General features: G+C 36.5%; 1 protein-coding gene across 8 annotated transcripts in view; it reads right to left on the reverse strand.

The window, feature by feature from the left end:
* The window catches only part of TAFA5 (TAFA chemokine like family member 5), a 466,113-nt gene that overhangs the window by 124,459 nt on the left and 323,061 nt on the right, over nucleotides 1–18,593 (reverse strand). For 7 of the 8 annotated variants that reach the window (XR_010783740.1, XR_010783739.1, XM_066550769.1 and 4 more), the window contains one exon: nucleotides 17,704–17,831. Coding sequence is in view for 6 of the 8 variants with exons in the window: in XM_066550769.1 (XP_066406866.1) it covers nucleotides 17,704–17,831 (128 nt within the window). In the remaining 2 variants the exon portion in view is untranslated. Of the gene's footprint in view, nucleotides 1–13,164; nucleotides 13,282–17,703; nucleotides 17,832–18,593 lie in introns of those variants that run through there. The other variant, XM_066550773.1, reaches the window with a different exon arrangement.

Genomic DNA, 18,593 nt, shown 5'->3' on the forward strand with positions numbered 1-18,593 from the left:
CAAATTATTTTGGAATTTCTACTTCAGAAAACATTATCAACAGTCAAATCTCCATCACTAACAACAGATCACTCTGCACCACCAGGCAAGAGATAGGTAACTTCAATAGAGCAAATAAAATAGCAAAATTAACTTTTTTTAAATAAAAGGAACTATAGTGGCTGGATGGCCCATATTGGTTACATATTTCTTGTGCTTTCTGCATTTTTCATGTTCACCCTAAGTTTTAGAGGAAATGGTTCCATAAGATTATAAAAGACAAATCATTCCTCCTAGAAAGATCAAATTGCTCCTGTGATTAAGTCAAGTAATTCAGCTTGCTCTGGCTCTATGGGAGGCAGAGGACTCAAAGAACAGCAGCCCCTTAGATCACTGGGTCATTGGGTCACTGTCCTCTCTGTATGAAGACCTAATTCAAATGACCCAAGTGACTAGCCACTCACTGTAAATGCAAACTCTCTGATTAACCCTTATCAGGTCTGTTATCTTCAGACGACTCAGAGCTGTTCATGCAATTTCTGACATTTAAGATGCAGTTCATCATTGAGCAGCAATGGGGATCTACAGCACGACCTTAACTGAAGCACCACTGTCTGTCTGGGACAATAACCATCTCACCTGAAACCTGACTGAGTTCACAGATGACACTGCAGGAACAACAGTAGAAACAAGGAAATCTAAGATTTTGCAGGAAACTTTCACAGAGATTTTTCCAGAAGTTTTAAGAGGGCATTGGCATGTGTAGTTGTAGTAATAACTCTTGTATAAATGCATTAATACTTTTTGCCCCTTTCCAAACCCTCAGTTCACTTCTGACTCTTGTCATCTACACTATGGAGTCCTCTCTAGAGGCCTAGTGCAGGAAAGTACATAACTTTATGGTGGCAATTGTAAGAGATATGGGAAGATTTCTGGTTTTAAGAGGCACAGCTGGACCAAAATATTCTACTGGAGCATGTACTATCAACACTACAAAACCAGAAATGCATCCTATTTTATGGGGTTAATAATCTTTAGTGCAGTTATCTTATTCTTTCATCTTTTTATTGTCTCGTAATGGAATACCATTTTTAAAGGATATTGTTCCAGATAGTATCAGAGATTTAAGAAATACAACCTATTAGTCTCTTTCTGCACTTATATTAGGCCCCTTAAGAATAACTCACTTGGAAATAACTTGTGAGAAATAGTATCTCTATCTTATGGGCTTTTACAGAACTCAGTTTTATTTTTATGGACGTTGTTCATTTACTGAAAACGTTAAAGATCTTTTAAAGTGTTTCTTTATTCACAGCAACAGAACTTTACACATATTCTATGAACAAAAAACTTCTGCCATACCACCAGCAATTTAATTGCTTCTGCCATTATATACTAGCAGTGAAAACCCCAGATTTTTCTTACATTATACAATAAATTATAATATTATAATTTTATATTTCATCATACTGCTCCTTATAATTATAATTATAATATTATAATTATAATTATAAGGAGCAATATGATGAAATACACACATATCGTGCTGGTCAACAGAATATTACTGAATCCAGCTCAATAAGTTCTGATTTTCTAGGTTTAGCAAGACTCAGGAAAAAACCCCACTACCATCAGCAAATAAGATAAATGATTGGGGTTTCAGTCCTACTATCATGGAAAAAGAAAAAAAAAAAAGGAAGATTTCACCCTGCTGAGGAAAGGTCATACAAATCACTTCTGCTTCAATTGCTGCCTTCCCTGAAAGCACAGGCCACGCATGAGGGTCAAGTCTTCTAGGGCTGGATCACACTGTAGACCAGAGGCAGCTGTGAGAAGTGGAAGCTGGCTAATCCTGAGCCTTGAAGGTGCCCTCATGCACAGAAGTATATGGTTAGAGACAAAGGTCTATACTAGCCTGGAGAAAAGGGGGCTGAGGAAAGACCTTATCACTCCCTGCAACTGTCTGAAAGGAGATTGTATCCAAGTGGTGGTTGGTCTCTTTTGACAAGTCATAGAATAAGAGAAAATGGCCTCATATTCCACTGAAGGGGCAGGATGGTAGGGGAATGTGTGTGTGTGTTAGATTGAATGTTAGGTAAAACATCTTCACCAAAAGTGTTGTCAAGCATTGGAAGAGACTACCCAGGGAAGAGTGGAGTCACCAGCCCCAGAGACATTAAAAATATGTGTAAATGTGGCACTTAGAGACATGATTTAGTGGTGAACTTGGAAGTGCTATGATAATGGACTCAATGATCTCAAAGGTCTGTTCCAGTGAAAATGTGTCTACGATTCTATGATTTTATCATTCCTGTCATAACAATTGTCAACCCCTGCATTTGTAATTAGGAACAAAACTGTCACTGAAAAGGAAGGGAGAAAGTTTATTAGGGAACATTCTTCTCTCTGAATATGAATTAATGGTCTATTCTTGAACTAATGGACAGAGAATTCAATGCAATTTTTTTAATACAGCATGCAGACAATTTAAAACATGTACCAAGAAGTCATACTTGATGCTATAGTCAATATAATACAGTATGTCTTCAGTCTTGTTGATACTAGCAAAATTTTCACATGTACATGATTTGTGAGTAGAGCTATGCCTGAATCAAGGCCTCATTAAAAACAGAATAAAATAAGTTAAAAAAAAGTTAAAAGAAACCCCAAAAATAGAAGGAATTGCTGAATTATTTATAGAACTCTTGTGAGCTCTGTCATATCTTTCCAATGTATCATTTTGCCAGCAAAGTTGTAACAACCTCAGACTTTAGAAACATGTGATGTGTACAAAATCAATCAATAAAAATCTGTCTGAAAACATCAGGAATAACACACTAACTTTATTACTTAGTACTCCTAACTTGGTTTTTGATCATGAGGTTTACTAGTCTCTTAAACTATCAGCTTTCAGTCTCTGGGCAATAGAATTAGACTGCTAAAGGGTTGAAATGGACCTTAAGGATCATCTAATCCCAACTGCCCCTGCCATGTGGACCCCTCCCACTAGACCATGCTGATCAAGGCCTAACCAGTGTTCATTCTGGCCTTGAACACTGCCAGGGTTGGGGCATCCACAAACTCTTGGGCAATCTGTTCCAGTGACTAACAACCTTCACAGTAAAGAATTTCTTCCTAATATCTAACCTAAAACTCCCCTCTTTCAATTTTTACCCACTTACTCTCTGTCCTGTCACTACAGTTCCTGATGTAGTGACCTGTAGGCAGGCCTCTTTCTAATACTGGACAGATCCTATGAGGTGTCCACACAACCTTCTCCAGCCTGAACAGTTTCAGCTTTCTCAGTCTTTGTAGGAGAGGTGCCCCCATCCTCTTATCAGTTTTGTGCCTCTCTTCTGGACTTGCTACAACAGTTCTTATGTTGGGGACACTAGAGCTGCATGCAGCAATTCAGGTCTCACAAGAGTAGAGCACAGGGGGCAATCACCTCCTTTAACCTGCTGGCCATGCTCCTTTTGATGCAGACCAGACTGGCTTTCTGCGCTGTGCGTGCACATTGCTGGCTCATGTCGAGTTTCCCATCAACCAACACCCCCAATTCTTTCTCTGCAGGCCTGCTTTCAACCACTCCTTCACCCAGACTGTGTTTGTGCCTAGGATTGCCTCAACTCAGATGTAGGACCTTACACTTGGGTTTGTTGACCTTCATGATGTTTACTCAGGCTCACTTCTCAAGCCTGTCCAGGTCCCTCTGGATGCATTATCCCCTCCCTCCAGTGTTGACTGCCTAACAGAGCTTGGTGTCAGCAGCAAATTTGCTGAGGGTGCACTTGATCCTACCATCCACAACCAAAACAAAGGTGTTGAACAGCATTGGCTGCAGTTGTGACACCTGAGGGGCACCACTCAACCCGTGGACAATGAGCCCCTGGCCACAACTCTCTGTGTCCAGCCAGTTCTTTATCCACTGCATGGTCCATCCATCAAATCCACGTCTGTCCAGTTTGGAGACAAGGATGTCACATGGCACAGTGTCAAAGCCTTTGCATAAGTCCAGGTAGATGATGTCAGTTGTTCTGCCCCTATCCCCCAGTGCAGTAGTCCTGTCATAGAAGGTCACCAGGTTTGGCAGGCATGATTTCCCCTTTGTAAAGCCATGTTGGCTCTTACCAGTCATCTCTTTGCCTTCATGAGCCTCAGCCCTCAGCAGTTTCCAGGAGAATCTGCTCCATGATCTTGCCTGGCACAGAGGTGAGACTGACTGCTATGTAGTTCCCCAGGTCTTCTGCTTTTCCCATTTTAAAAATGGGGCTTATACTTCCTTTTTTTTGTCATCATGGACTTCACCTGACTGCCACAATTTTTTCACTGATGATGGATGGTGGCTTAACAGCATTGTCTGCCAGCTCCCTCAGGACACACGGACAAATCTCATCAGGTTCCATGGACTTGTGCACATTCAGGTTCCTTAGATGTTATTGAACCCGACGCTCTCCTACAGAGGGCCTTCATTCTCCCAGTCCCTGCATTTGCCTTTTTCAAGTTGGGTGGCACGACTGGAGCACTTGCTGTTGAAGACTGAGACATAGAAGTCATTGAGAAACACAGCACTCTCTTTTTCCAGGGTAGTAAGGTCTCTCTTTTCCTTCTGGAGAGGGCCCACATTTATCCCTAGTCTTTCTCTTGCTTGCAACATATCTATAGAGGCCCCTCTGTTATCCTTAAATTCCCTGGCATGCAAATAAGTGTGGCTCTGTTGTTTTTGGTTTTGTTTTGGTTTGGTTAGGTTTTTTTTTGTTTGATATTTTTTGGTTGGTTCATTTTTTGGGGTATTTTGGTTGGTTGGTTTCTGTTTGTTTTTTGGTTTGTTTGTTTGTTTTTCTTATTTTTTGTTTAGATGTTTTTTGCTGTTTTCTTCAGATTTTGGTTTAGATGAATAATACTGTAATGAAGATTTCCTTGAAAAGCCATATAAACCCTGCTGTGCAGATATTTCACTCTTTACAACCTAGCTACAATACTCTTCTAAGCTATGGTGCCAAATTTTTATGCAATGTTCAGTTTCATGGCACAAGTCTGCATGTATACAGACATTTATATGGCAGATGTTTTGTGCATGATATTTTTTGTCTTCCTTTAAAAAATTGTTATGTCTATGCAAATTCCCTGTACTTCAATAATTTGGTGAAGAGCTGAAAAATATGCTCAGTACTGTATCTTTCAACAGGAATAGTACTCAAATACAGACTGCTTTGTCAACAACATCTGCAACACTTTAGGAGATGCTTCAAAATTTGTTTCATTTTAAGATTCATTAATTTGAAGCATTTAAAATAAAAATGTATTATAAAATCATGCATTTCTGGCTTTCATTAAAATGTTTATATTGCAGAGAATGTGATTTTTTCAGTACCCTTTTTTTCCTTCAAGTTCACATTTAGTGCAATACAACAGTTCACCATTAAAAAGACAACTATTCTTTTGTTAGTGTTAGAATAAAAAATAAATAAAAGCTTGGCACATAACACTGTAAGAGGATGTTTTGACCCAGTTCAATTTTGATGTTCCTAAATGAAAAATAAAATATTACTTCTAGGGGATAGAATGGGAGTGGATTCCTACATTACTAAGTATATACATTGCTCTCATAAGAGCCTGATGACAACACAATGAGAACACTGTGACTATTTCAGCAATTCAGGTGGAGACATTTTCACACTTCCTTGAGCAGAACAGCTGCAGAGTATGCTAGCAAAGAATTCTTGATTTGATTTTAAACATCTGCCAGTGGTCTTAGTTTCTGATGAAACACAGACATTTGAGAAAGCATTCACACTGTAATTAGAGGACCTTCTATCTAACATTATTATATAAACACACATTTATTCTTCAAGTCATACAATTGATTTCAGCAGAGTTAGTTACATCAAGAATAAGACGAAAGAGAAAACAGCAGTTCACAAAGGAAAAACAAAGATGAAAGGTAAGATATTTAACATAACAAAGCCTACTGAAAATCAGATTATTAAGTGCAAGTATGCACTTAATGAAATGAAGGCGAAAACAGCGCTGCTCTCAGTGTCAAATTGTCTTCTGGAATGAGAGTAATGGGATGATTTGATTTAAATATAAAGACATAAAATGTGACTATAAAAATAAAGCTAGGCATCAAACCTAAATCTTTGGAAGCTTCCTCCCTCAATGCATTTTGCATTGCTCCCCCAGCCTCCACTGAACATGTTTCCTGCAGCACTATATGGGTAAATCTGATCCTCCGGATTGCCTGCAATAGCCAAGATATCCACAGCCTCTGTTCAGACTCCTTAACGGCTCCAAGTTCTTATTTTTCTCCAAATAGCAACTTATTATGAAAAAAATTTCAGAAGTCAGTAGAAAATTCTGCAATGATCACCATGATCACTTAGCAAGTAACATGAAAGGAAAAGTTAAGGCACCTAAAAGGTTACATGATAAGCATCTAAACCTCCCAAATTCAATCTTTTAATTTGCATGTCTTTTAGAATTTACATTTATTAGATCTCTCTGAAGCTAGTATTAAATACAAAATGTTCATTCACATTCTAAACTGAGGCCCCTCTACTATTTTCCAGATTTAGGCAGACAAGAATATGAAGTCTGGGTAAACCACCAGGACCAATCAGGGAAGACCTGGCAGTACCTCAAGCAAGGACAATGACAATAGGACAATCCATCATTTGCATATCAGTCTAGTAGGTAGGCCAATCATCTGGGCTGCATCTAGACCTATTTATGACAAGGGTGATTGAATCTCCTATTCCTGCATTCCAGGAAAATGCCATGATCACCAGGCAAATATCTCAAATCAGAACATTTTATCAGTCCCTTTTCAAAAACTAAAGCACTGTGCAGCAAATCTGAAGTCACCTGGAGATCTGAGGAGATATTGTTCAAACTCAATAGTTGACATTCATCAGGGGAAAGAACAGAAGATACAGACCTCTCTCCATGAAATATAGATACATTTTTACATTGACATGGGATAAAAAACAGTTTGAAGAGATTTAATTTTCTTCTGGAGATCCCTAATCTGACTGCAAAGCCACTGGGGACAGAAATTTCTGTGTCCTGGTGGATGTCTGGATAGATACCCACTGTTCTGACTGGATAGTAAAGTTGGCCACATTTGCTCATGTCCTTGTGAAAAATACAGTAATTGGCTTGTACCTGATCTTTCACATGCTACCTCTACTATTATAAGAACTAAGTATCGGTCTTCCCATAGCCCTGACAACTTTCTTTTTCTGTTTACATATTTGACATTGCCACACCACAAAATGTCTCTTTCTTTTGTGGCTAGAACAATTCTAAGAATTGTTCTGTAAGGAAAAATTCTCAGGACTTCATGGAGAAAAAGGAAAAGTGGTAGGAACAAAAAAGAAAAGAATAAAAGAGGAAAGAAAGTAAAACAAAACAAAACAAAAAAGTAAATGCATTAGAAAACAGAGATGCTACCTTTAAAAGCCCTAGTTCAGAAAAGTACAACATCCTCCGCAGATTAGGATATGGACTTTAGGACATGGTACACTGGTGTATTTCACACGAGCAATGAATTTAATGCACTTTGTCTTTACTTCAGAGGCAACTTTGGAACTCTTTGGTAAGTGCAAATGGGGAAGAATAGCAGTGTTGGCTGAAAAAAACTAACAAGGTATCCATCAGCAATTGTTGATGGCCCAAAGGCATTGGAACTATTTAATAAAGACAGACATACTCCATAGATTTTGGCCTAGAATAATTAAATCTGCAGTATTGCAATCAGAAACTGATGTGGCTGAAAACTAACCTGGCAAAAAGCGATGCCCACTTTGGCATCCCAGACACTTCTACAAGCACTTAGTGCCTGACCAAAGCAGAGGTCAGACATATACAGACAGAGCAGAGTGAGGTGGGAGAATAGGAATGGGTCAGTCTGGCTTTAGATTGGTTTAGAGTACCATAAAGCTGCACTGTCAGTCAAAAGAAAAGGTCTTATGGTGTATGTGCTGATTGATTTTACTGTCCCACCCTTGCCTGGCTTTATTCGGATCAAGTATCAGCCAGTTTTATTCATTTCCAACCTCTTGTTTCATCCATGTAATGAGATTGCTAAGATCTAATGAAGAACAGGAATAGCCCGAGCTTTGGGCTATCACTTTCCTATGACAATGTAAACTGAATTGTCATTCTGCATACCCCTACATGCTCATATGCAAGTGGCCAGGAGGAGTAGCTGAAAACAAAACCTCATAGGCAGGAGCTAACTAGAACAAAAAACTGGCAACTTTGTCCTTAAGGTCTGCCCCCAAGGTAAAGAAATTTATGTGCAGACATAACATTACTGAGTATTTCTATTCCAAATGGTTAATGAAAATATAGCAAGGGAATACTAAAACCAGAAATGTCTGGTATGTGTCTACCTTTCACAGATTTTCAATAACACTTAACAGCTTAATACCTTTTATGCTTTTGAAACCATTCTTAATAAAATACTGTTAGACTTTTCACAAGTCTGTCACTTCCTGGGCCACCTCGACCTAGATCAATACACTCCTGTTAAGTGTTATTATGCACTGTTCACAGGTCCTTCATCAGTATCTTGTTGAAATGACAGTTTTCAATATGACAGGCCTTTCTGAATTAATTTTCAAGTATGGTTTTAAGAAATAATGTGTCAAATGTTATTATAAAAATCCCTGAGCTAAAATACCCTTTTCATTTTCTTTATTCACTGCTTGTTTTTTTCAGTCCAAGAATTCTAGCTTGCTTTGCATGATTTAACAGAAATCTTTGTGGCTATTCTTAAAAATGGAAATGTTCCAAAATGGATATGCGTGTGCAACAACTTCAGCTTCTAACACTTGTGTCATGAACATTTTCATTGTTTAAAAAGGTATCCATCAGCAATTGTTCAAAAAGGGTGTGTAAGAATTTTAGCATTTTAAATTCTTGGTGTTGATATCACATACCAGTTTCCAGCCTTCATAAATTTAAATTACATGCCAACAAAAAAATGTTTTAAATTATATACCAAGTTCTGCTTTAGTCTTTCCAGCTTTCTTCCCTGTTTGCATTATCAAATATATTTTTCTTCCACATGTACTATGTATCCTGTAGTCCCCTTTAGCTCAAATATATGGCACTCAGCATCTATTGAATCCCTTCTTACAGTGCATTGTGCTACTTAGTGCAAGAAATTGCACAAGTAATCTCCAGGTTTGTTTCCTCAGATAGTCTCTCTTTGCAGTTGCCTATTAAATGAAAATTGATTTTTTCCATATTCATGCAAGAAATCAGTAGCTTCAGACAATATCAATCTATCATGAAGCATACATGGTAGGAGCAGACAGCACTGTCTCAAATTATCTGATATAGCAGATGAGGAATGAGATTTAGTTGCTTAACACAGACCATAAGTGAACCAGCACCTTCTGCCTGACTTCCAGCTGACACCCCACAGGGGCAGTGGTCTATAGGATCTATCTTACAGATGCTCACTCTGTGCAAGATGCCATCAATACCCTTAAGTATCTGAATGTACTTAAATGATAAGTTGAGAAAAACTGAATCACAATTAGAATGTCTGTTTTGCTTAGAATTGTCAAAACACAAAAAGCCCCAATATTACCATTACTGATAATGATTTGGTCTGTCTGATGCTTTTAGTCCATCTCAGTACTAATTCTTAACATGCTTATTTCTTAGACCAGTTACCATGCTATTTCAGTATTTGGAAAGGTTTATTTAGATGCAAATGATGACCAGGGTGTTAAACAATAACAAAAAAAAAAAAATAGTATCAGGATCTTTAAATACACTCTTTGATGGGCCTGCAAATTTTCCAGGTAGATGCCTGAACCATCCAATATAGGTATGAAATTTTTATGCCCTGAGCCTTGCATTTTTAAATTTAGGCTAATTTATATTTGGTTTTGGGAAGGTGAAAGAGAATCCTAGCCCCACATAAAAACATAATTCTCACTGGTGTCTTGGAAAATGATCCAATTTAAAAAGAATTTAAAATGAAAGTATTTTCTGTTTATTGGGACCAATTTAACAATTTAGACATTCCTTAAAATGCAGGTTTTAAAGCCTTTGAAAGCCTGAATATTCTTAGATATTCACAATTTATTGTGTGCATTCATACTATCATATAGTAGTCAATGAACTTGCCAAGTTACAGATGTGGTTTTATTTACATTTCAGACTTCTGATTTCAAAGTATAGGAAAAAAAAACCCAAAGTCTTTGCTTGGTGTTTGGTTAAACCCATGAAATAGATTATTGAAAATTATTATTATTGCCTTGGGTAGAAAGAGCTTTTGTTTACTTGCTGAAACTGATAGTTCAGACCTCAAACGGATCAAAATGTAGCTCATTTTACAGTGCAGTAACTGCTTTCAAATATAGATTAATCTATATATCAAAGAAAAGCCAAAGTTCGTAAGCATTAATCAGAAACTAGATTTACCTCACTGAATCTAAAACTGGCCTGTCTCTAAGTTAGCATAGTAAAATTGGACTGAATGCTAGAAAACCCAATATGAATATGAGTTAAGTAATAGGAAACATGAAAGAAAATATCTGTCTAAAATTCTTATCTCTCTAAAAATTGTTTATTTATTTTCACAGTAATTGCAATATCTTTGAAATAGCCCATGCAGAAGTGAGCATTCATATTTTCTGTAACTTTAAAAAGACAAAAGAAATTAGTTCACTATATTTCCTTACAATCTGAAAATACATATTCTAAAAGTGAAGAACAAAACTTGAGTTTACCTAATTTCTTCCAATTATTTATTTGAGATGTTAACAAATTATAATTTCACTTTGCATGCCATTTTACTACAAGTCATTTTTGGTGCCAGTTTTGGTCTCTTTTCAAGCAGTATGGATCAGTGAATATCAATAGAACCAGTATTCAGCATTCATGACAGAGGAAGGCGGTTAATCTCTTTAAGGTAGTTCTTTAAGTATCTGACAGCTCCTTTCAACCTAAAGTCTACAAAAATCACAAAATCTTTGCTAACATTTTGGCTTAGGACTTGAAGATTACTTATTTGACATGAAGAAGTGTATTTTGATAAGGATAACAGAAAATAGAATGTGGAGGTTTCAACACATTGGTATGACAAAGAAGTGCACAGCTTTGAAAAGACTGTACTAGCGGAAGCATTACTAACATGCAAGAAAACCTGTGTATTTTGAAAGAATAGTACAGACCCTTCATGAAATGCTTCAGCTTCATGAGGATTTTATTTCTATTTAGATTTCTCTGGGCATGTAGTCCTTAAGACATGGGGCCACAAAGGCATCCTACCACTCTGCTTGTAAATTGTCTAAAGGGACTATTCTTCTCCAACACAAGAATTAGAAACATGATATTTAACTTTTCTGAGAATTACGACATCCAATTCCCAAACTACCTTTCTTGGAAATTAACAGAAAAGAATCTATTTCCAATACTGTCGATTAGGATTACACATTTGCAGATTAGGATACCTTTTGTAAACAATGAGAATAATGTAAACTCCTCAAAGCATTAAAATATCTTGTAAGCCATGGAAATAAATAGGTTGAATGTAGGCCTTGTAGCACACATCTATAGAGTGGCCATTGAAGCATGTTATAACATGTAAAGAACTGGTATTTTTCTCTCATAATTTATGTTAGTACTACTAAGAACACCAAATTAATACAAAACTATTAAAAGGCTCAGTTAAACCACTGTACAATGACTAGGACTGATTCTATAGATATGCTGTTACGTTAGAACAAGATGCTAATTAAAAGTAACCTAGTTCTGCCAGTTCATATGTACAGCAACAGATACAGATATCATAACTTTTTTGATCTCAACAAGAACTGCTAAAGTTATTCTGCAGAAAGTGTTCATGTTCTACCCTTTCTCAGTTTGGTGTGTATATATGAAAAGTAGAACACATCAATGTTTTAACATATGAAAGTTATTTCAGGCTAATTTCCAGTTATGTGGTGTGGTCTCAGAAAATCTTAATCAAATATCAATTTCAGAAGCACACTACTGAGATGTGAGTTAGTTTTAAAGGACCTTGTGATGCATAATGCTTGGTGAAGCAATGGACTCAGAGCTCAGAAAACTGGCTGTCACAGGGAATTAAGAATGCAAATGATTCTTTGTGGAAATAAAAATAGAGGTTTTCATAAACCAGATTTCTAGACAATGAACTAGAAATTAAGAGTGAGTATATCTGAGCATGATCCAAAAGAGTTAATGATCTATTTCACCACAAAAGTGTATTTGTGAGAGCCCTTTCAGCTGCTGTTAAGATCTCTCACAAGACAGTGGCAGGTGTGCCATCATGAAGAGGGACACACAGAAAAATAAAAGACAGAGAAGACATAGGGACTCAAATTGTGTAAGCTTATGGGCTTTGAAGCAAAGATAGTGCCATAGGTTAAATACAGACAAAGATCCCAATTCTCCAACAGTTGACTATAAACAATGAAAAATTCAGGATCCTAATTTCTGTCTTGTTTCTAAACGCTAATACTTGGATTGGAGTGAGGGGATAAACCAGGCTGTGGAAAACTGTCTTCTGTAATCTTGGTCCATATGTAGTGTTCCTGTTACAATTTGGAGAGTGAAGGAGCTTAGCAGATGAATTGCTGACAGATCTATAGAGTGGACGCTGAAGCACACGGCTATGATGTATAAAGAATTGGTATTATTGTATCTGTTTCATAAGTTGACCACTTCTGACAAAAGGAAAGGATGAAAATTAATTTGGCATGGCATTCATGCAACATTTCATTGCTTTAATCTGGTGCTGCCTGAAAGCTTGTTTTGGTAGGTATTGTATCCTGGAATGACACAGAACTAGAAACGCTTGGATATCAAAATACTTCCAAAACCAGCTTAACCAAATGCAATCAGCTGAGCTGTGGACATGTGAAATGCACATTTAGAAAGACTCAGAGCTGGAATGTAGGTGAGGCTAAATACAGGAACACCAGTGTTATGTGAATACCTAACAACAGCAGGAATATTACCAATAAGGACATTTATACGTAACAATATTTTTATTTCTAAGTTAATCTGAACTGATAAGCCTCTTAAAATGTAAAGTTAGGACTCCCAAATTCACTGACCTATGGAGCTAAGAATTGTTAATCTTACTTCTTCTTCTGGGGAAACTGAGGCAGAGAGGTTCAGTGACTTACCCAAGGCCACAGAGGTAGTCACTGTCAGAGCCAGGATTAGAGCTCAGGAGTTTCTGGCTCCCAGTTCCCAAGCTCAGACCACTAGATCATGGCCTCAGGATATATCCAGCTGATCTTCAGTCTAAAAAAAAGTAAATTCTCAAGTATGTTACAAATATGTAACATATATATATATATGTATATTTATAGGTGTATACATATATATATATATATTTCTTTTTACCTGAATGTAATGATATGAGTGAAAACACATTGCTCATAAGTCAGTGCTGAAAATCATAGCAGTATATTTTATCTGAGTTACCTTAATCATACATATATGTATGATAAAGCTCTGCTGAAAAAAATTATGATTTAAATTACAGCCAATACAAATACATATTGTATTTTTCAGGGTAAGGAACAAATTGCCTTTCCAACCCAGCCAGCATGTCATTTATATTAATGGTGAGGCATTTGTATTAATGATAAGTTGCTCTGTGTATAAGTAAACTCTATTAAGAAAGTCAGGTCCCTTGGTGGAGCTAGATCCTTAGTAAATTTTACTAGCTAAGCACTGAGCTCCATGTCAGAGTAATTACACCTTTTATCCACTGTGAGCTCTCTCTTAGCTTCTCCATCTTCCTTAATTTCCCACTTCAGCTAATTTAGCAGTAAAATCACAAAGGTTTAAAAGGTTAGCTACTGAGGAACTGGCGCATGAATGTTCTGTTAAGCTCCGTGCATTGAAATCGCATTATGTAGAAGAAGGAATTAATTAAGTAACAATTAGGTAGTGATGGATCATTGGCAACATATCTACACTTGGGTGCTAAAAATTAATTTCCCCTGTAAAAACAATACATTCTGCATCTTCTCAGCTATACACAAGCAAGTTTTACACTTGAAATATAAAATGGAAAGGCCCTTCAGCAACCTATTTAAAAAAAAAAGAGTCATATCTTCTGACACTATTAAAACTATAAAATATTTTTAAAAATCATATAGCTTACTTTTCATAATTAATTGAAAAAGTAATGAGGATAGCAAAGGGGGAAGAAATTTTTAAAGGCAGGAGATTTTTAAGTGACTGTAAGGACACTAGTTATATGAAAGCACTTAGTATGTTAAAATTGCTAACAATTGTGCAGTATTCTCTTGCTATCTTCTTTTGCAAGTTGCCATATTGTTTCCTTGTATTGACAGTCAGCCTCTTAATACACAGATTGGCAGTTAGCCCAGTTGGTCCTCAATTCTAAAAGCCTCTTAGCAGATGAAAAATCTTTGGTTCATTCACACCTTGTAGAAAGAACAACAGGGCAGAAGTGACATCCAGATCCATTTAGAGTATACTTTGAGTCTGATTTTCCTTCGCCTTGCACCTTGTGTAGTCATTTATAGCTTTGCAAAGTGAGCACAAAATGGATATAAAACACTGCTACTCATGTGAGGAGAGAATTCTGATTTGGTTGCATTATTTCCAGAGGTGATCACAAAAAGTGCCAGCCAGTTGAAAAATCTGGCTCTGTATAGAAAGTGTAAACAATTTTGACACAAAATATAAAGTAAAAAGCAGCAGCCCTTTCCAAATATTTTACATAAATTGCACTTTTGTTTTGCAGCACTGGATATGTTCACTTGCTATTTGCTTGGAATTCTCATACAAAGAATACTAAATGCCTAACTCATCTACAGAAAACAAATCCTATCTTTCCTTGCTTTTAAGAACCATATTTAACTATGAGCCCTAAAGTATATTCTCACTTAAAAGGGAGCTCATGTCATCTATAAGATGACATCTATAAGATCTCTACAAGTCCTATCTTCCCACATGCTGCTTCTAAACCCACTACTTAAAAGGTTTCATTTCTACAAAACCTCCTGGAATCAATGTGAAAAGCTGGTATTATCACAACAGCTGGTGTCAGTCCATCAGAGTTCAACACTGTTCTGACTTTAGTATGGGTGACAAATTATTGTCAGCATTGATCAGTGATATCTCTGCTATACAACCTACTATCAGTATGATAACTCAAGACATACTACCAAAAAATTCTTTAAGATGCAAGCTATATCAGCAGGAAAGGGCTGCTGATATTAGATTTATGAATGTGTTTTAACAAAATTGACAGTTAAAAAAATGAAGGAGCTAATCTAGCTGTTGCTGGAAATGTGGTCAAATATTATTTCTACTTCAGAACAGGATACAGTAAGTAATTCAGGATGTCTGGACATTTTTTCCCCATATCATCTTGTGGTCATTTTTCTGGCCCTTCCCAGCCAGACTTTCTTCTTAGTACACTTAAATACCATGATGCCACAATAGTGCATGGCAACTCATGTGTTGATTAGGAGTAGAAACAGCAGTTACTGCATTAGCAGCTGTTGATCTGAGAATATTTCTAACAGTAAATAATGCCTCTTAGTGTTTCTGTGGGAATTTTTTTCTTTCTTTTAATCACAGTCATGAATTTCATGGAGTCATATTATGACACAGTTTCCAAATCTACTACCATGGTCCAAAGCTTACTCTTCAACCAAGTAGTTAAAGAACATTTTTTAAAAATTCTTAATATTTTACTAATAATGTATTATAGGCTAGAATCTATTGCAGGGTTTTGCATTTGTATTTCTTCTTGTCTTTTTTTCCCCTCTCCCCCTTCTGCATTCAGAGCTTCTGTAAGCATTCTGAGTTGCTAGTCTGGCTTGACTGGAAAGTACTGTGTGTTTGTTGTGTGTCTGCATGTGTGATACCAACTGTTGAAGACTGCTTGATGTTAGATGAGGGCTTATGCTCAGAGCTGTTCTACAGTTGTCTCTCTGGCAAAATCTTTCCTTACCAATGACAATGATGTATCTGTGTGGGGAGAGTCTGTTTTACAATATTACACTTGCCGTGGTCTTAATTTTACTGATGGGGCATGATTATGATTTCCTTTACATTAATCAAATTCATGAGTCATTCCATTCATGTCAATAGCATTAAAGAGCTATAGAGACAAGTAAGAGTTCAGAATCAGGCTTCTGGTGTTTAATCTAAAAGCATATCTGAATCACTTCATTCAAGACAGAAACTGAAGGATAGATCCTCTGCTTACTTTGCATTACTCAGTCATGCCATTAGCATTAAACATCAAATAAAGAGCTAAAACGACAGCTGGCAATGTGTCACAGTACAAGGGTTTTCCGTTTACCTCAGATACAAAAAATACCCCTGAATAAACAAGATTTAAGACTACATTCCAAGTATGACAAACTTATGGTTGCCCTTGAATGTTGGCAATAATGTTTAAGAACTTTTTCCTTCCCTTGTTTTTTGTTTGTTTTTTTTATGCCACTCTTACATAATATGAATGTAAAAGATTTACATAGCTTGAATGCAAAAGATCTAAAGGCAAACTATATTTAAGTAAGACCTGAGAGAGGAGTTAAGTTTTATAGCCCTGTCCATAAGGAATATCATATGGTAAATACAGAAGCATAAAAACTGTGATCACAAGATGTAAAATTTGTTTTCTAGGTATCTTATAAAGCATTATCAAATCTCCTTTTAAAAAAATAAGTGAAATAACAATAATTTTCCAAATACAGGCATTCTAAAACAATGAAAGTTTTTATACTGCTGTCTGTCTCCTGCTCAGAGAGAGAAATTGTGCAGGGGATGATGGGCATTAATTTAGTCCTCAATGATAAGTACTTTTAAGACTAAATATTCTTGAAATTGCACTTATTTAAATTATACTCAAGCTCCCTGTAAATCTAAAAAAAGATTATAAGGAGGGGAAATAATTTCAAGAAGCCTAGCAAGTTAGCAGAAAATTGCTCTATTACATCTCTTCAGGTTTTTCCATTTATTAAGTCAAAGAATTACTGGCATTTGAGAACATTTTCTAGAAATCTGTTTGATACATTATAGGCCCTAGAAACTATTACAGTCATATATACTGTCAGCTTCACCACAAGCATATGCCCCAAGATACCTAATCAGAGAACTGAGAACTAATACAAACCAGGGCCAAAGCAAGCTGGGAAAAGGGATCTTTTGCTGTATTTTTTGTAGATCTCACTGAAAACCAAAGATCTATCTGAGCAATTTGTTTTTCCAGTAGAGCTGGAGTTGCAAAAATATTTTCTTTGGAACTTCCAGAGAAAGCTTTCTTTTCACCCTGTTAGACCATACATTGAGTTTTACCCCCTACACTAACACAGCATAAGTTTCTGTATGTTGAAACAATAAGATACTGTCTTCAGGCTGGATACAAACGTTACTTAAGCAACTGGTGTCTTACCAGAAAACCTTGATATAATATCTACTCTTGGTAACAATGGTTCTTACTCTTAGAAACCATGGGAATCATACATTTTCCTTTGTTATCTTTTCCAGTGTTGTACTTTGTGATAATATTGCTGTGTATTTCAGCATACACACTTGGGCACACGTATTAATTATGAGGCAATAAACTTTACATAAAAGTGCTGAAAAACAATTAAAAATTTCTCTTGTTTTTCAACAAACCGAAGTGAACAAGAAATTGAAGAAATATAGAACAGAGAAGTCACCTACCGTGGTTGTCTTTATCCGTCCTCCTGGTTGTGTACAGGTCCAGCCTGATTTATTGATTAGCAAATCACAGCCTTCTCCTTCTAAACATGGAAGCATTTCACACCACTGTTTTGTTTTGATAATTCGTGCTATGAAACAGAAAAGGAAGAAGAAAAAACAAAACCAAAAACAATTGGCAGGAGAATTCACATTTTACTTATCTCTAAACACTTTCTCATTTGAGTTGTCTATTTGCATTATCGGATAATTCAGCAATGGTTTATGATGTAGACAGCCCTAGGCAGTTTACAAAATTATTTACAACACCTGCTGTGCCAACAAATTTAATTTCAAACTTAAAAACCAACAAAAAACCAAAAGACAGCTTTATTATAAATCAAAAGAAAATAGAAAATAGCTCTTATTCTAATTTCACGTTCCTTCCAATGAAGGAAACATTGTTGGGGAGGATTAATAATTGGAGACCTACTATCCTAACCAATCATTTTGGTGCCCCACAACCGTGATCCATTGTATCAGACTCTCTACAAACTGAGCAGATAGTCCTTATCCTGAAGTGCTTACACTGAAAATAGACATGAAGCATCAGGGGAAAGAGAAAAGCTATAATAAACAGAAGGGTCAGTTTAATGACAGCTATTGAGAAATTCTGTGATACTTGCAATGGTGGGGTGTAGTCAAGGGCAGAAACTAGGAACATAAGAAGGACAGGTATTGAATAAAGCCAAGGTTGAGAAACCATGGGGAGGGAGACAATAAGCTGAGGGAAAAGACAGGACCAAAAAGCCTATTACTACAAGGGAAAAGAAGCCTAGTTAGGAAGTTGTGATACATGTTTTGTGTCTACTCTCAATGCTTGTGTCTCTGGCAAGCCAATTCTGCAAAATTTC

This window comes from Molothrus aeneus, chromosome 5 (genome assembly GCF_037042795.1).
Source record: "Molothrus aeneus isolate 106 chromosome 5, BPBGC_Maene_1.0, whole genome shotgun sequence".
Taxonomy (NCBI): Eukaryota; Metazoa; Chordata; class Aves; order Passeriformes; family Icteridae; genus Molothrus; species Molothrus aeneus.